At 42.7% G+C, this 20808-nt stretch overlaps 1 protein-coding gene across 11 annotated transcripts in view; it reads right to left on the minus strand.

Annotated features, from left to right (window-relative positions):
• The window catches only part of LOC112253465 (FERM domain-containing protein 4A-like), a 219174-nt gene that overhangs the window by 48896 nt on the left and 149470 nt on the right, over nt 1–20808 (minus strand). For all 11 annotated transcript variants that reach the window (XM_042323195.1, XM_042323192.1, XM_042323198.1 and 8 more), the window contains exons 2-4: nt 13317–13382; nt 8728–8822; nt 6382–6474 (exon numbers count right to left, since the gene is read on the minus strand). In XM_042323195.1, the coding sequence (XP_042179129.1) occupies nt 6382–6474; nt 8728–8822; nt 13317–13382 (254 nt within the window). The remainder of the gene's footprint in view (nt 1–6381; nt 6475–8727; nt 8823–13316; nt 13383–20808) is intronic.

Raw genomic sequence — 20808 nt, forward strand, 5'->3', positions numbered from 1 at the left:
AGCTCTGACATTTAGACTGATTGCAGTTTCATCTGGCTGTCTCTGTGTGGCTGTGTGGCAGAGTGTGTGTGTGTGTGTGTGTGTGCGTGTGTGTGTGTGTGTGTGTGTGTGTGTGATTGCATTGTATTAATAAGCATTTGAATGCGTGTGTGTATCTGTGTGTGGGACTATTAGCAGTTATAACAGAGATAATAGCAACAGTATAATACTATTGCATCTGTACTGATGTCTAGACACTGCTTAACTTACCATGAACACAAGGTAATGTATTTGATAGTGATTTGTTGTAAGAACAATACACCACATAAAATAATACAACACCCCATACAATAATACAACACTCCATACAATAATACAACACCCCATACAATAATACAACACCCTATACAATAATACAACACTCCATACAATAATACAACACTCCATAAAATAATACAACACTCCATACAATAATACAACACTCCATACAATAATTCAACACCCCATACAATAATAAAACACTATAGACAATACTTCAACACCCAGTACAATAATTCAACACCCTATACAATAATAAAACACCCCATACAATAATAAAACACCCCATACAATAATACAACACCCAGTAAAATAATACAACACCCTATACAATAATAAAACACCCCATACAATAATAAAACACCCCATACATTAATACAACACCCAGTACAATAATACAACACCCACTACAATAATACAACACCCCATACCATAATAAAACACCCCATACAATTATACAACACCCCATACAATAATACAACACCCCATAAAATAATACAACACCCCATATATTAATACAATACCCAGTACAATAATACAACACCGCATACAATAATATAACACCCCATACAATAATACAACACCCCATACAATAATACAACACCCCATACAATAATACAACACCGCATACAATAATACAACACCCCATACAAAAATACAACACCGCATACAATAATACAACACCCCATACAATAATACACCACCCCATACAATAATACAACACCCCATACAATAATACAACACCCCATACAATAATACAACACCCCATACAATAATACACCACCCCATACAATAATACAACACCCCATACAATTATACAACACCCCATACAATAATACAACACCCCATACAATTATACAACACCCCATACAATAATACAACACCCCATACAATAATACAACACCGCATACAATAATATAACACCCCATACAATAATACAACACCCTATACAATAATACAACACCGCATACAATAATATAACACCCCATACAATAATACACCACCCCATACAATTATACAACACCCCATACAATAATACACACCCCATACAATAATACACCACCCTATACAATAATACAACACCCCATACAATAATACAACACCCCATACAATAATACAACACCCAGTACAATAATACAACACCCCATACAATAATACAACACCCCATACAATAATACAACACCCAGTACAATAATACAATACCCATACAATAATACAACACCCCATACAATAATACAACACCCATACAACAATACAACACCCCATACAATAATACAACACCCCATACAATAATACAACACCGCATACAACAACAAAACACCCCGTACAATAATACAACACCCCAAACAACAATACAACACCCCATACAATAATACAACACCCCATACAATAATACAACACTCCATACAACAATACAACACCCTATACAATAATACAACACTCCATACAATAATACAACACCGCATACAATAATATAACACCCCATACAATAATACAACACCCCATACAATAATACAACACCGCATACAATAATACAACACCCCATACAATAATATAACACCCCACACAATAATACAACACCCCATACAATAATACAACACCGCATACAATAACAAAACACTCCATACAATAATACAACACCCCATACAATAATACAACACCCATACAATAATACAACACCCCATACAATAATACAACACCGCATACAATAACAAAACACTCCATACAATAATACAACACCCCATACAATAATACAACACCCCATACAATAATACAACACCGCATACAATAATACAACACCCCATACAATTATACAACACCCCATACAATAATACAACACCGCATACAATAATACAACACCCATACAATAATACAACACCCCATACAATTATACAACACCCCATACAATACTACAACACCCCATACAATTATACAACACCCCATACAATAATACAACACCGCATACAATAATATAACACCCCATACAATAATACAACACCCTATACAATAATACAACACCGCATACAATAATATAACACCCCATACAATAATACACCACCCCATACAATTATACAACACCCCATACAATTATACAACACCCCATACAATAATACACCACCCCATACAATAATACAACACCCCATACATTAATACAACACCCAGTACAATAATACAACACCCAGTACAATAATACAACACCCAGTACAATACTACAACACCCCATACAATAATACAACACCCCATACAATAATACAACACTCCATACAATAATACAACACCCCATACAATAATACAACACCCTATACAATAATACAACACCCATACAATAATACAACACCCATAAAATAATACAACACTCCATACAATAATACAACACTCCATACAATAATTCAACACCCCATACAATAATAAAACACTATAGACAATACAACACCCAGTACAATAATTCAACACCCTATACAATAATAAAACACCCCATACAATAATAAAACACCCCATACATTAATACAACACCCAGTACAATAATACAACACCCTATACAATAATAAAACACCCCATACAATAATAAAACACCCCATACATTAATACAACACCCACTACAATAATACAACACCCCATACCATAATAAAACACCCCATACCATAATAAAACACCCCATACAATTATACAACACCCCATACAATAATACAACACCCCATAAAATAATACAACACCCCATATATTAATACAATACCCCATACAATAATACAACACCGCATACAATAACAAAACACTCCATACAATAATACAACACCCCATACAATAATACAACACCCCATACAATAATACAACACCGCATACAATAACAAAACACTCCATACAATAATACAACACCCCATACAATAATACAACACCCCATACAATAATACAACACCGCATACAATAATACAACACCCCATACAATTATACAACACCCCATACAATAATACAACACCGCATACAATAATACAACACCGCATACAATAATACAACACCCCATACAATTATACAACACCCCATACAATAATACAACACCCTATACAATTATACAACACCCCATACAATAATACAACACCGCATACAATAATATAACACCCCATACAATAATACAACACCCTATACAATAATACAACACCGCATACAATAATATAACACCCCATACAATAATACACCACCCCATACAATTATACAACACCCCATACAATAATACAACACCCCATACATTAATACAACACCCAGTACAATAATACAACACCCAGTACAATAATACAACACCCAGTACAATACTACAACACCCCATACAATAATACAACACCCCATACAATAATACAACACTCCATACAATAATACAACACCCCATACAATAATACAACACCCTATACAATAATACAACACTCCATACAATAATACAACACTCCATAAAATAATACAACACTCCATACAATAATACAACACTCCATACAATAATTCAACACCCCATACAATAATAAAACACTATAGACAATACTTCAACACCCAGTACAATAATTCAACACCCTATACAATAATAAAACACCCCATACAATAATAAAACACCCCATACATTAATACAACACCCAGTACAATAATACAACACCCTATACAATAATAAAACACCCCATACAATAATAAAACACCCCATACATTAATACAACACCCACTACAATAATACAACACCCCATACCATAATAAAACACCCCATACCATAATAAAACACCCCATACAATTATACAACACCCCATACAATAATACAACACCCCATAAAATAATACAACACCCCATATATTAATACAATACCCAGTACAATAATACAACACCGCATACAATAATATAACACCCCATACAATAATACAACACCCCATACAATAATACAACACCCCATACAATAATACAACACCGCATACAATAATACAACACCCCATACAAAATACAACACCCATACAATAATACAACACCCCATACAATAATACAACACCCCATACAATAATACACCACCCCATACAATAATACAACACCACCCATACAATAATACAACACCCCATACAATAATACAACACCCCATACAATAATACAACACCCCATACAATAATACAACACCGCATACAATAATACAACACCCCATACAATTATACAACACCCCATACAATAATACAATACCGCATACAATAATACAACACCCCATACAATTATACAACACCCCATACAATAATACAACACCCCATACAATTATACAACACCCCATACAATAATACAACACCGCATACAATAATATAACACCCCATACAATAATACAACACCCTATACAATAATACAACACCGCATACAATAATATAACACCCCATACAATAATACACCACCCCATACAATTATACAACACCCCATACAATAATACACCACCCCATACAATAATACAACACCCCATACATTAATACAACACCCAGTACAATAATACAATACCCCATACAATAATATAACACCCCATACAATAATACAACACCCAGTACAATAATACAACACCCAGTACAATAATACAACACCCCATACAATAATACAACACCCCATACAATAATACAACACCCCATAAAATGATATAACGCCCAGTACAGTAATACTGTAACACCCTGATCTGTTTCACCTGTCCTCGTCTCCACCCCCTCCAGGTGTCGCCCATCTTCCCCACTTATCCTCTGGGTATTTATAGCTGTGTTTTATGTCTGTCTGTGCCAGTTTGTCTTGTTTATCAAGCTTACCAGCGTTTGTCCTGTCAGCTGCTGTCTTTTCCCAGCCTCTCTTTTTCTCAACCTCCTGTCTGATCCTATACCCGCCCACCTGACCACTCTACCCGCCCACCTGACCACTCTACCCGTCCCTGACCTTGAGCCTGCCTGCCGTCCTGTAACTTTGCTCCTTCCCTGGATTATCGACCCCTGCCTACCTTGACCTGTCGTTTGCCGACCCCTGTGGTTACAATAAACATGTTTACTTCACACAGTCTGCACCTGGGTCTTACCTTGATTCCTGATAAATATCCCATACAATAATACAATACCCCATACAATAATACAATACCCCATACAATAATACAATACCCCCATACAATAATACAATACCCCATACAATAATACAATACCCCATACAATAATACAATACCCCATACAATAATACAATACACATCAAAGCAATTATGGTAGGTGGAAATCACCCTTTTGGAGACACTTATCGTTAGCCGTCCTGTTGTGTCTCCAACACATCGGGTTGCTCAATATGTTGTTAAGGAATGACCAGTCCCTGGAGCCTAGAACACATTATAGGGACTTCTGAAGTACTGACCAACACTGTTCAACATTGTGTGTGCGTGTAGCCTTTCCTCAGCTGCATAGAAAGGTCAGACAATTTCACTTCAGATCCTGTACCTTTTCTTCACACTACAATGACCTCATGGAGAAGTGAGTACACGCACACACACGCACGCGCAAAATCAGGATGTGTGTTATGTAAGAGATCAGCCTTTGTCAGAGCAGTACAAACTCAGGACGTGTGTTATGTAAGAGATCAGCCTTTGTCAGAGCAGTACAAACTCAGGACGTGTATTATGTAAGAGATCAGCCTTTGTCAGAGCAGTACAAATGGGCTGACAGGAGAAAGAACTGGTTTTATAACCCTGCTACTTAAATGTGAGTCAGATCAGAGCAGAAGCACCACTTTCCAGGGATACAACATCTTACTCAACGCTTGACACACACAGACACACTGAGGCTAATATATAATAGCTAGACACAAGTATCACTGAATTATGAATGGCGTTCTCTTATAGTATTATAGAGTTATCGTCTGCCTTTTTCACAGAGCCATGGTAGTGTGTGGTGTGCAGACGTCTGTCTGACTGTGTGTGTGTGTGTGTGTGTGTGTGTGTGTGTGTGTGTGTGTGTGTGTGTGTGTGTGTGTGTGTGTGTGTGTGTGTGTGTGTGTGTGTGTGCTGCCTGCTGTATATATGTAGGTACATGTAGGTGCTGTGCTTGTATGTGTTCATGCATGATATGACCATACCTGACACAGAAGTACAGGACGATGGGTCCAGACTTCTTGGGGAACTCATGTTCTAGAACTCTCCGGTCCAACTGCAGCCAGCTGAAATGACCCCTGGAGACACAACAACCAATCAACTGTTAGTAAACCACACACCCAACCAATGAGGAGTCAATATCCGTACACGACAGAACTGACCAATGGGGAGTTAACAAACTAAAGAACTGACTTATGTTGACTGAGCATGAAATGTAAAAGTTGGTATGACCAGATATGTACTGCAGATTGAAAAACCTTCTCGACAATGTAAAAATACTGCAATAGCATAGCCAAGTCCACTGCGCCCCACCCCACCCCATCTCTCTCTCTCTCTCTCTCTTTCTGACAGGGGATGAAAACTGCAGAGGCAGCTTGTCACCCTGGTAACCCTGCATGGTCTCCTGGGCAACATGCACTGGTCTTTTTTCTATTTCTCTTGTTCAAAGTTCAGCTCTCTCAGCTCTCAAACACAGAAACAACAAAGCTACATCATATAGAGCCGAGGGACTGAGGGAGAAACAGAGAGAGACAGAACTGAGGGAGAACCAGAGAGAGACAGAACTGGGGGAGAAACAGAGAGAGACAGAACTGGGGGAGAAACAGAGAGAGAGACAGAACTGGGGGAGAAACAGAGAGAGACAGAACTGGGGGAGAAACAGAGAGAGAGAACTGAGGGAGAATCAGAGAGAGACAGAACTGGGGGAGAAACAGAGAGAGACAGAACTGAGGGAGAAACAGAGAGAGACAGAAACAGAGAGAGACAGAACTGGGGGAGAAACAGAGAGAGAGACAGAACTGGGGGAGAAACAGAGAGAGACAGAAACAGAGAGAGACAGAACTGGGGGAGAAAAAGAGAGACAGAACTGGGGAAACAGAGAAACAGAGAGAGACACAACTGGGGGAGAAACAGAGAGAGACAGAAACAGAGAGAGACAGAACTGAGGGAGAATCAGAGAGAGACAGAACTGAGGGAGAATCAGAGAGAGACAGAACTGGGGAGAAACAGAGAGAGACAGAACTGGGGGAGAAACAGAGAGAGAACTGACAGAACTGGAGAATCAGAGAGAGACAGAACTGGGGAGAAACAGAGAGAGAGACAGAACTGGGGACAGAGAAACAGAGAGAGACAGAAAACAGAGAGAGACAGAACTGGGGGAGAAAAGAGAGAGACACAACTGAGAAACAGAACTGGGGGAGAAACAGAGAAACAGAGAGACACAACTGGGGGAAAACAGAGAGAGACAGAAACAGAGAGAGAGAGAAACAGAGCGAGAGAGACAGAACTGGGGGAGAAACAGAGAGAGACAGAAACAGAGAGAGACAGAACTGGGGGAGAAACAGAGAGAGACAGAAACAGAGAGAGACAGAACTGGGGGAGAAACAGAGAGAGACAGAAACAGAGAGAGACAGAACTGGGGGAGAAACAGAGAGAGACAGAACTGGGGGAGAAACAGAGAGAGACAGAACTGGGGGAGAAACAGAGAGAGACAGAACTGGGGGAGAAACAGAGAGAGACAGAAACAGAGAGAGACAGAACTGGGGGAGAAACAGAGAGAGACAGAAACAGAGAGAGACAGAGCTGGGGGAGAAACAGAGAGAGACAGAACTGGGGGAGAAACAGAGAGAGACAGAACTGGGGGAGAAACAGAGAGAGACAGAAACAGAGAGAGACAGAACTGGGGGAGAAACAGAGAAGACACAACTGGGGGAGAAACAGAGAGAGACAGAAACAGAGAGAGACAGAAACAGAGAGAGACAGAAACAGAGAGAGACAGAACTGGGGGAGAAAGAGAGAGACAGAAACAGAGAGAGACAGAACTGGGTGAAAAAGAGAGAGACAGAAACAGAGAGAGACAGAACTGGGTGAAAAAGAGACAGACAGAAACAGAGAGAGACAGAACTGGGCTGTGCATGTCTCTAGCTATGTCTTTTACAAATGTCACCCAGCATTGGGTATGCCAGTGAAGTTGTTGAAAGGGTCTGGAGAGAGGGATGAATGAGAGGTATAAAATATCACAGACTGTTGGCCTATGTAAATCAACAACAAACAGTATTCAAATGAGAGCACTAGGACTGGGACTAGCAGACTGGGACTAGACTGTAGGATATCTGTTTTATACTCCCACAATAACAATGTCAATCAAATGGCATCTTCACATTTCAAACATACATTTCTTTCCTTGTGTGATAAACAGGCCAGAGTGTTGTTACTTCCCATTAGAGGTGTGTTAGTGCTGGGCTGGAACAAAACCCTACACTTCACATAGCCCCCCCAGAAACAGGACAGTCCTATATTCCTGGTCATAACAGTGAACCAGAGGGACTTACGTTTCGTCTGTGTAGGAGATCCCAAAGTATTCCTTCTCCTTCAGGTTGAAGTGGGAGGCCACCAAATCTAACAGGTCCTTGGCCATCAACTTGGGCTGCAGGGAAACACATACACACAGGTAGGGTCAGTATGATGTATGGTGTGTGTGTGTGTGTGTGTGTGTGTGTGTGTGTGTGTGTGTGTGTGTGTGTGTGTGTGTGTGTGTGTGTGTGTGTGTGTGTGTGTGTGGAGTCAGCATGTGTGAGTGATTCTGTTTGTGCATGTACAGGTTGTGTGTTAAGCTAAATGTGACACTGTATTCTAATAGCTAGTGATTTACTGCAGTGACTCAGGGCTTTGACTGACACTGCTCAGGAGAGAGGAGGGGGAGGGGTGTCTAAGAGTGACAGATGTGTAAGTGTTGCTGACAGTGCAGGTGTGTATTCTCTCTCTCTCTCAGAGTGTGTGTGGGGCTGCCCCCCTCCCCGACCTACACTCCTACTGCAGAGTCACAGGAATAAGTAGAGAACTGTACCACTGTGGGTACAAGTAAAACAGCTGATCATCTAATCAACTAATCATAGTCTTCAACAAATTGAAATACTGTAAGGATGCTTATGTTTTCGCCTCTGTCACAATGACATCACACGTCCATCCAAAGCCACTGAACACAGAAAAAGAGCCATTATTGAAGACTGCAGGCTAAGACCTTGTCAGCACACTGACTATTGTACAGAGAGGCGGAGAGGAAGTCACACAGAGAGAGAGAGAAAACAGAGAGAAAAGGGGAAGGATCGAGGGAGTGAGGGATGAGAGAGCTTGCGAGAGAACAAGAAATAATGAAAGACTGAAAAAGATCAAGAGGGAGAGAGATGAGAGAGTGGCACACACAGTCCTGCCATGTGAATGTGCTAGTGATATTCAGAGAGCGAACCCCACCCTGGGGTTAAGCATGGGTGTGTCTCTGCCTGGCTACACATACTGACAGCACATAGCATCACACCCACACCTAACACAAGCACACAGCATCACACCCACACCTAACACAAGCACACACACACATACAGACTCGCTAAAAAAATTACATATGCACATTCACTCACTTACACGCACAAGCTCGCATACACAGAATCCACGATTCACACTCTCAACCCTTGGGCCAATCCTTTAATATCTACTCACTGATCCACTACTGTGAGCTATTTAAAGTAAACGCGGTGATGTCATTCAACCATGAACACACACACACACCACCACCACCACCACCATCTACACTGACCTAGATATACTAAAAGCTACGCCTACACAAGGATACTGCTACACAGAAAGACTCTGGAGAGAGAGAACGAAAGAGGGCGAGCGAGAGAAAGAGCTACGTTTAGAAATACCAAACAAACACAGATAAATAAACTTGGTCTCTCTCTTTCTGTAGTGTTGTAATGTGCTACAGTGTATAATTGTAGTAATGAGTGTTTTGGTTCAGATTCAGACCTAGGAACAGTTTCTCATTAACGAGTAGCCACACCAACAATAGTCATTAGACTTGACTGGCCACACCATCCTGGCTCTAAATAACCAATCACATGAGATGTGGAGAGACAGACAGCACAATTATGGAGGAACTGTGAGAAAGTTAAAGGTAGAGAGAGAGAGAAAAGGAGAGTGAGAGAGATAGAGAGGGAGAGAAATATAGGGAGAGAGGGAGAGAGAGTGGGAGAGAGAGAGAGAGAGAGAGAGGGGAGATAGAGAGAGAGATGGGGGTGAGAGGGGGAGAGAGAGAGAGGGGGGAGAGAGAAGCGAGAAAGTGATAACAGTGGCAGCATCCTCTCCTGAATTGAGGATATCATGAACAGCAGCTCTACAAAGATGAGTATGATTAGCATAATAAGGCCTGTGTGTGAGGTAGGCTTGGGCAGCAAACTGTATGTACTGTATACCTGGGTATTTGGAAAAAGCCATAGGATGGTTTTTCAATCCTGTCAATACCATTGAAACTATTTATTTAAAGTGTTTTAATACATTTGAATATGTGTAGTAAGTAAATACCTGCAGTCAACTTGGTCAATACCATAGGAGATAAAGAAGATCGTATTCCTCACTTCACCTGTGGAATCATTTTTCTGTGGCATCATCTTTTCAATACCCCAGTGATCTAGTTACAGTATTCACAACTAAATGTTTGTCAGCTAGATATAACTTTTAAGTTAACTGTCTAAAATGTACTAAATGCTCTGCAGTTGTGCAAGCCTAGCGTCATTTAGTAGCTAGTTAGCTATCTAGCTAAGAGGTTAGCTTCTTCCTAAATCAGACTTTGCTTGGTAACAGCAGAGAATCCCTACCTGGAACAAGAGCCTTGCTGTGTAATATTTGTTTAGTGTGTGCAGCAAACTGTGAGTAGCATTTTTGAGTATACTTTTTTGAGTCATTTTTGTTTGTATACTTATACAGTTTAGGTCAGAGACTATAAAATGTTGGCAATGTGCTCGTTAGCATTTAGTTAGCATTCTCTGTGGGATTTTACATGTAGTTGTTAGAATTGCTAACCTTCGGATTACAGATCCTCAGGGGTTTGAATAACAGCGCATCTTGTGTTCAGTGCCGGTATACTGAATATCCCAGAATGGCACAATGTCGCTATGAAGGTATGATCTGGTTACTGCGTAAGTCTAGTGTGAGGCGCGTGTGTAAGGCGCGTGTCTGCATTTCTGTGTGTGTGTGTGTATGTGTGTGTGTACATGCGTGTGTGATGACATGAGAGTCGGAGTAGACATTTAGCGGAAGTGTAATGATGTTTAGCAGTAGAGCAGGATCGAGATATGGACAGTGTGACTGCCGCTCATTAAATAAAGGCTACAGAGAGATATTATGCACATCGGCAGCAGAGTGGCAGTATTAGCTGTTGTTGAGCTCTTACCTACATCTCTCTCTATCTCTTTCCACCTGGTCTCTCTGTGTCTGTAGCCGATGCGGTGAGCTTTTTAGATACACTACCTAAAACTCATCTTCAGTCAGGAAGTGTCGGTCCACAGGCAGCGACACCTGCAGACCCACCTATCAGACACACCTACACACACACACCCCTATTAGCCAGAGCCCCACTCAAGTCTTTTACCCCCCAGGCCAGACAAACAGCCCCGTGTTAATAGTTATCATCGTCAGCACCACAGGTCTACAGTACAGCTGGGGCTGAGACAGGGAGACAGAGGGGGAGAGTGAGGACTGGAGCCCTAACTGGGGCTGAGACAGGAAGAACGTCATAACTTATCTTAATAACTGACAAGTATGAACGTCAAAATGATTTAGAATCTTTACCATCCTCCTCCCTGGAAGGCTGTGTGAGAGGTAAGGGTAGCCCTGCCCTGTCAGTGGTGGTTCACAGGTAGAGATATATATGATGGTTTTGGGGCCCTATGGGGTCATTGCCAAAAATCTTTCCCTTCCCTAAAAGGGGGAGAGCCTCACCACTATCCAGCTCACAGGAAAACCAGGAATAACATGGGAATTCTCTAGGGTCCCATTAACCCCTCAACGGCATACTGAACATCCGAGAGAGAGGGGGGAAAGAGAGAGAGACCTGCTTTGCTGAAATAATGATAAACAGAGAACAATCTGTATCTGTTCCTTCTCTCTGTGTGTGTCTATCCTATTTCCTCTTCTCCCTTCATTTGGAATCTCGGTCTTTCTTGCTCTGTTTCCACTCCTCCTGGCTGAGGGAATGAAGGGATGAGAGGAAGGAAGAAATAGAAGATGAAGGGAGGATGTGATCGAGCTATGTGGAGAAATATGAGGCTTAGTGAAAGAGGTAGAGAGAAGGAGAGAAGATAGCTAGAGTGCGAGGTGAGGATAGGGAGTGAAGCAAGGAAGTGGATAAGCGAAAGATAAATCCTCCCCTTATACAATGAAGGTCTATTAGAGATGGACTGAGAGAGAGGTGGATCAGTTCTGCCATTGTAATCAGATCACACTGCATGCAGCGCTGTCATCTCATTTCCACCACTCTCCCTCTCTCTGTTCTACTTTCTACTCGCCTCAACGTACTCTGTCCTCGACTCTACCTCCACCTGCTGTCTCCTTCTGTCCATCCAGAACTCTCTTCTACTCATGTATCTTTATTTCTGTATGCTCTGCAGCAGCAGTAAGATTTCCTGATGAACAGACAAGACTGTCAATGTTACTGAAGAGGGTTAGGACGACACTGGGACAGGGGAGGGGGAAGGGTGCTCCATTGTTGTGATGAGACTGCTATGAAGAAAAATTGTTAGTCAGAATCATTCTTCATTACAGAGAGAGTAGGGACAAGGGAGGGCAGAAGGAGGGGGAGGTGGGGGAATTGAGAAGACAAATAGGGGCGACCCACAGTTTAGGATATTATTAGGCCAGCCAGCCAGACAGACAGACAGCGCTGCACGTCTGACGGACCGACTGACAGGACTCCTTAACGAGAGAGGGTGTGTGTGGAAGGATCAGGTGAGCAGAAGACGGAGCAGTGTCGTCCAGTCAGCAGTAATTGAGCTCCTGAGGTTAGCGCTCACACACACACACACACACACACAGTCTCCTTATCCCTCCCCCCAACCTTAAGTGTGTGTGTGTGTGTGTGTGTGTGTACCTGTACGAGGAGCTCCAGCTTCCTGTCGTCCAGGAGATGGACCTGACATCGCCTCCCCTCTGTCATCTGAGAAAGAGAAGGAGAGAGAGAGGAAAGGGATTCATATTGCAATCAATTCAGTGGGCAGATCATGTGGGCCTTGAACCTACGACCTTGTGTTTGTCAGTCCAACCTCTTATCACTATCCAACCTCCAATCTCTTATCACTAGCGTTGCATCATGGATTCAACAGTAATAATGCACCAACAACCAAAAATTGACAAATCACAACTGAACATGTGAACAAGGTCATGTGGTCTTCAGTCCTCCTCTCAGCAATGGAGCACACACACACAGACACACACACACACACAAATACACACACACACATACACACACACAGACACAGACACACACACACACACACACACACCACACACACACACACACACACACACACACACACACACACACACACACACACACACACACACACACACACACACACACACACACACACACACACAGTGCTGTAGAATGTTTAAACTCATCTTAGACTTAACAAGGTTAGCAGAGCTGAAAATGCACAATAGCCCAAAATATTCAATTTCCCGTGTGTGTGTGTGTGTGTGTGTGTGTGTGTGTGTGTGTGTGTCTTCCTGCTGGACATATCTGACATTCCTCTCCTAAAGGGGGAAGTCCACCAACAGCTTGAGACAATCAGGCCATTAGACAGACAGAGCTTTCCTTCTCTTTCCCTCTACGTCCACTGTATTATCATTCGTGTTCCTAATGTGTGGTGTGTGTGTGTATATGTGTGTGGTGTGTGTGTGTGTGTGTGTGTGGTGTGTCTGGTGTGTGTGTGCATGTATATGTGTGTGTGTGTGTGTGTTGAGTACATGTGGACTGTGTTTGCAGTGTAACAGGAAGAGAAGATCCTGAGGAACACAAACACACCAGGCCCCACCCACATCCTCCCATCTGGAGGAATGGAGGACGAAAGGAGTGGAGGAGGAAAGGGGAGTGGAGGAGGAAAGGGGAGTGGAGGAGGAAAGGGGAAAGGAGGAGGGGAGAGACTTGGAAAGAGAAAACCTCCAGAACCCCAAGGGGTGATGCAACCTAATGTGTTTTTAATGTGCGTCCTGTCCTTCCATCTCCAAAACATGAGTCAGCCTACAGGGAGGAGGTCAGTGACCTGGCAGTGTGGTGCCGCAGTAACAACCTCTCCCTCAACGTCAGTAAGACCAAGGAGCTGATCGTGAACCACAGGAAACAGGGGGGCCAACACACACCCATCCATTTTGACGGGGTGGCAGTGGAGCAGCTTCAACTTCCTCTGTGTCCAAATCATTAAATACTTAAAGGAGGTTGAACAAGTTATGCATTGACCCTCAAATCCTCCAAAGGTTCTACAACTGTACCATTGGGAGCATGTTGACTGGCTGCATCACTGCGTGGTCTCGATCGCATGGCGCTACAGCAGGTTGTGCAGACAGACCAGTACATCACTGGGAACGAGCTCCCTGCCATCCAGGACCTCTATATCAGGCGGTGTGAAAAGAACCATCTACACGGACCATCTACACGGACCATCTACACGGACCATCTACACGGACCATCTACACAGACCATCTACACGGACCATCTACACGGACCATCTACACGGACCATCTACACAGACCATCTACACGGACCATCTACACAGACCATCTACACGGACCATCTACACGGACCATCTACACGGACCATCTGAGTTAACCTTTATTGACATTTAATTTCAATCTTTGCATCGTCTCTATGCACACTCACACACACTGTCACTCCAACACACACTCACACACACTGTCACTCCAACACACACTCACACACACTGTCACTCCAACACACACTCACACACACTGTCACTCCAACACACACTCACACACACTGTCACTCCAACACACACTCACACACACTGTCACTCCAACACACACTCACACACACTGTCACTCCAACACACACTCACACACACTCCAACACACACTCACACACACAGTCACTCCAACACACACTCACACACACTGTCACTCCAACACACACACTGTCACTCCAACACACACTCACACACACTGTCACTCCAACACACACTCACAGGGCCCTGCGTACCCACACACACACTGTCACTCTAACACACACTCACAGGGCCCTGCATACTCACACACACTGTCATGCCAACGCACACTCACAAGGCCCCTTACCCCTATACATATCTACCTCCATCACTCCAGTATCCCTGTCATCTTACCCCTATACATATCTACCTCCATCACTCCAGTATCCCTGTCACCTTACCTCTATACATATCTACCTCCATCACTCCAGTATCCCTGTCATCTTACCCCTATACATATCTACCTCCATCACTCCAGTATCCTTGTCTCCTTACCCCTATACATATCTACCTCCATCACTCCAGTATCCTTGTCTCCTTACCTCTATTCATATCTACATCCATCACTCCAGTATCCCTGTCACCTTACCCCTATACATATATCACTCCAGTATCCCTGTCACCTTACCCCTATACATATCTACCTCCATCACTCCAGTATCCTTGTCTCCTTACCCCTATACATATCTACCTCCATCACTCCAGTATCCTTGTCTCCTTACCTCTATTCATATCTACATCCATCACTCCAGTATCCCTGTCACCTTACCCCTATACATATATCACTCCAGTATTCCTGTCATCTTACCCCTATACATATCTACCTCCATCACTCCAGTATTCCTGTCATCTTACCCCTATACATATCTACCTCCATCACTCCAGTATTCCTGTCATCTTACCCCTATACATATCTACCTCCATCACTCCAGTATTCCTGTCATCTTACCCCTATACATATCTACCTCGATCACTCCAGTATTCCTGTCATCTTACCCCTACACATATCTACCCCCATCACTCCAGTATCCCTGTCATCTTACCCCTATACATATCTACCCCCATCACCCCAGTATTCCTGTCATCTTACCCCTATACATATCTACCTCCATCACTCCAGTATCCTTGTCTCCTTACCCCTATACATATCTACCTCCATCACTCCAGTATCCTTGTCTCCTTACCTCTATTCATATCTACATCCATCACTCCAGTATCCCTGTCACCTTACCCCTATACATATATCACTCCAGTATCCCTGTCACCTTACCCCTATACATATCTACCTCCATCACTCCAGTATCCTTGTCTCCTTACCCCTATACATATCTACCTCCATCACCAGTAACCTTGTCTCCTTACCTCTATTCATATCTACATCCATCACTCCAGTATCCCTGTCACCTTACCCCTATACATATATCACTCCAGTATCCCTGTCACCTTACCCCTATACATATATCACTCCAGTATTCCTGTCATCTTACCCCTATACATATCTACCTCCATCACTCCAGTATTCCTGTCATCTTACCCCTATACATATCTACCTTGATCACCCCAGTATTCCTGTCATCTTACCCCTATACATATCTACCTCGATCACTCCAGTATTCCTGTCATCTTACCCCTACACATATCTACCCCCATCACTCCAGTATCCCTGTCATCTTACCCCTATACATATCTACCCCCATCACCCCAGTATTCCTGTCATCTTACCCCTATACATATCTACCTCGATCACTCCAGTATTCCTGTCATCTTACCCCTACACATATCTACCCCCATCACTCCAGTATCCCTGTCATCTTACCCCTATACATATCTACCCCCATCACTCCAGTATTCCTGTCATCTTACCCCTATACATATCTACCCCCATCACTCCAGTATCCCTGTCATCTTACCCCTACACATATCTACCCCCATCACTCCAGTATCCCTGTCATCTTACCCCTATACATATCTACCCCCATCACTCCAGTATCCCTGTCATCTTACCCCTATACATATCTACCTCCATCACTCCAGTATTCCTGTCATCTTACCCCTATACATATCTACCTCCATCACTCCAGTATTCCTGTCATCTTACCCCTACACATATCTACCCCCATCACTCCAGTATTCCTGTCATCTTACCCCTATACATATCTACCTCCATCACTCCAGTATTCCTGTCATCTTACCCCTACACATATCTACCTCCATCACTCCAGTATTCCTGTCATCTTACCCCTACACATATCTACCCCCATCACTCCAGTATTCCTGTCATCTTACCCCTATACATATCTACCCCCATCACTCCAGTATTCCTGTCATCTTACCCCTATACATATCTACCCCCATCACTCCAGTATTCCTGTCATCTTACCCCTATACATATCTACCCCCATCACTATATTCCTGTCATCTTACCCCTATACATATCTACCCCCATCACTCCAGTATTCCTGTCATCTTACCCCTACACATATCTACCCCCATCACTCCAGTATCCCTGTCATCTTACCCCTATACATATCTACCCCCATCACTCCAGTATTCCTGTCATCTTACCCCTATACATATCTACCCCCATCACTCCAGTATCCCTGTCATCTTACCCCTACACATATCTACCCCCATCACTCCAGTATCCCTGTCATCTTACCCCTATACATATCTACCCCCATCACTCCAGTATCCCTGTCATCTTACCCCTATACATATCTACCCCCATCACTCCAGTATTCCTGTCATCTTACCCTATACATATCTACCTCCATCACTCCAGTATTCCTGTCATCTTACCCCTATACATATCTACCCCCATCACTCCAGTATTCCTGTCATCTTACCCCTATACATATCTACCTCCATCACTCCAGTATTCCTGTCATCTTACCCCTACACATATCTACCTCCATCACTCCAGTATTCCTGTCATCTTACCCCTACACATATCTACCCCCATCACTCCAGTATTCCTGTCATCTTACCCCTACACATATCTACCCCCATCACTCCAGTATTCCTGTCATCTTACCCCTATACATATCTACCCCCATCACTCCAGTATTCCTGTCATCTTACCCCTATACATATCTACCCCCATCACTCCAGTATTCCTGTCATCTTACCCCTATACATATCTACCCCCATCACTCCAGTATTCCTGTCATCTTACCCCTATACATATCTACCCCCATCACTCCAGTATTCCTGTCATCTTACCTCTATACATATCTACCCCCATCACTCCAGTATTCCTGTCATCTTACCCCTATACATATCTACCCCCATCACTCCAGTATTCCTGTCATCTTACCCCTACACATATCTACCCCCATCACTCCAGTATTCCTGTCATCTTACCTCTATACATATCTACCCCCATCACTCCAGTATTCCTGTCATCTTACCCCTATACATATCTACCTCCATCACTCCAGTATTCCTGTCACCTTACCTCTATACATATCTACCCCCATCACTCCAGTATTCCTGTCATCTTACCCCTATACATATCTACCCCATCACTCCAGTATTCCTGTCACCTTACCTCTATACATATCTACCCCCATCACTCCAGTATTCCTGTCATCTTACCCCTATACATATCTACCCCCATCACTCCAGTATTCCTGTCATCTTACCCCTATACATATCTACCTCCATCACTCCAGTATTCCTGTCACCTTACCTCTATACATATCTACCCCCATCACTCCAGTATTCCTGTCATCTTACCCCTATACATATCTACCCCCATCACTCCAGTATTCCTGTCATCTTACCCCTATACATATCTACCCCCATCACTCCAGTATTCCTGTCATCTTACCCCTATACATATCTACCCCCATCACTCCAGTATTCCTGTCATCTTACCCCTATACATATCTACCCCATCACTCCAGTATTCCTGTCATCTTACCCCTATACATATCTACCCCCATCACTCCAGTATTCCTGTCATCTTACCCCTATACATATCTACCCCCATCACTCCAGTATTCCTGTCATCTTACCCCTACACATATCTACCCCCATCACTCCAGTATTCCTGTCATCTTACCTCTATACATATCTACCCCCATCACTCCAGTATTCCTGTCATCTTACCCCTATACATATCTACCCCCATCACTCCAGTATTCCTGTACATGTAAATGTGGTATTGCATTTTGAAATATTTCCTGTATATAGTATGCCTACTTACTTTATTGTGTATTTCATTTTTCCTATTCTTATTTCTCTGTTCTTTTCTAGTAATATATTGTTATTGAATTCCTTTGTTGGGTTTTGAGCATTTCACTGTACTTTCACTGTGCATGTGATATAAAGACTTGAAACTGAAACATGTCATGTCAGACACACACACCAATCGCTAAAACACACACACACACACACACACACTAATGTCTATCGCTACCCACCTCTAAACACACACACACACACACACTAATGTCTAATGTCTATGTCTACCCATCTCTAAAACACACGCACTAATGTCTATCGCTACCCACCTCTAAACACACACACACACACACACACACACACACACACACACACACACACACACACACACACACACACACACACACACACACACACACACACTAATGTCTAATGTCTATGTCTACCCATCTCTAAAACACACACACTAATGTATATCGCTACCCATCTCTAAACACAAACACACACACACACTAATGTCTATCGCTACACATCTCTAACACACACACTAATGTCTATCGCTACCCATCTCTAAACACACACACACACACACACACACACACTAATGTATATCGCTACACATCTCTAAACACAAACACACACACACACTAATGTCTATCGCTACACATCTCTAAACACACACACACACACACACTAATCTCTATCGCTACACATCTCTAACACACACACTAATGTCTATCGCTACCCATCTCTAACACACACACTAATGTCTATCGCTACCCATCTCTAACACACACACTAATGTCTATCGCTACACATCTCTAAACACACACACTAATGTCTATCGCTACCCATCTCTAACACACACACTAATGTATATCGCTACCCATCTCTAAACACAAACACACACACACACTAATGTCTATCGCTACACATCTCTAACACACACACTAATGTCTATCGCTACCCATCTCTAAACACACACACACACACACACACACACACTAATGTATATCGCTACACATCTCTAAACACAAACACACACACACACTAATGTCTATCGCTACACATCTCTAAACACACACACACACACACACACACACACTAATCTCTATCGCTACACATCTCTAACACACACACTAATGTCTATCGCTACCCATCTCTAACACACACACTAATGTCTATCGCTACACATCTCTAACACACACACTAATGTCTATCGCTACCCATCTCTAAACACACACACTAATGTCTATCGCTACACATCTCTAACACACACACTAATGTCTATCGCTACACATCTCTAACACACACACTAATGTCTATCGCTACCCATCTCTAAACACACACACTAATGTCTATCGCTACACATCTCTAAACACACACACTAATGTC

The sequence above is a fragment of the Oncorhynchus tshawytscha genome, linkage group LG06 (genome assembly GCF_018296145.1).
Source record: "Oncorhynchus tshawytscha isolate Ot180627B linkage group LG06, Otsh_v2.0, whole genome shotgun sequence".
NCBI classification, from domain to species: domain Eukaryota; kingdom Metazoa; phylum Chordata; class Actinopteri; order Salmoniformes; family Salmonidae; genus Oncorhynchus; species Oncorhynchus tshawytscha.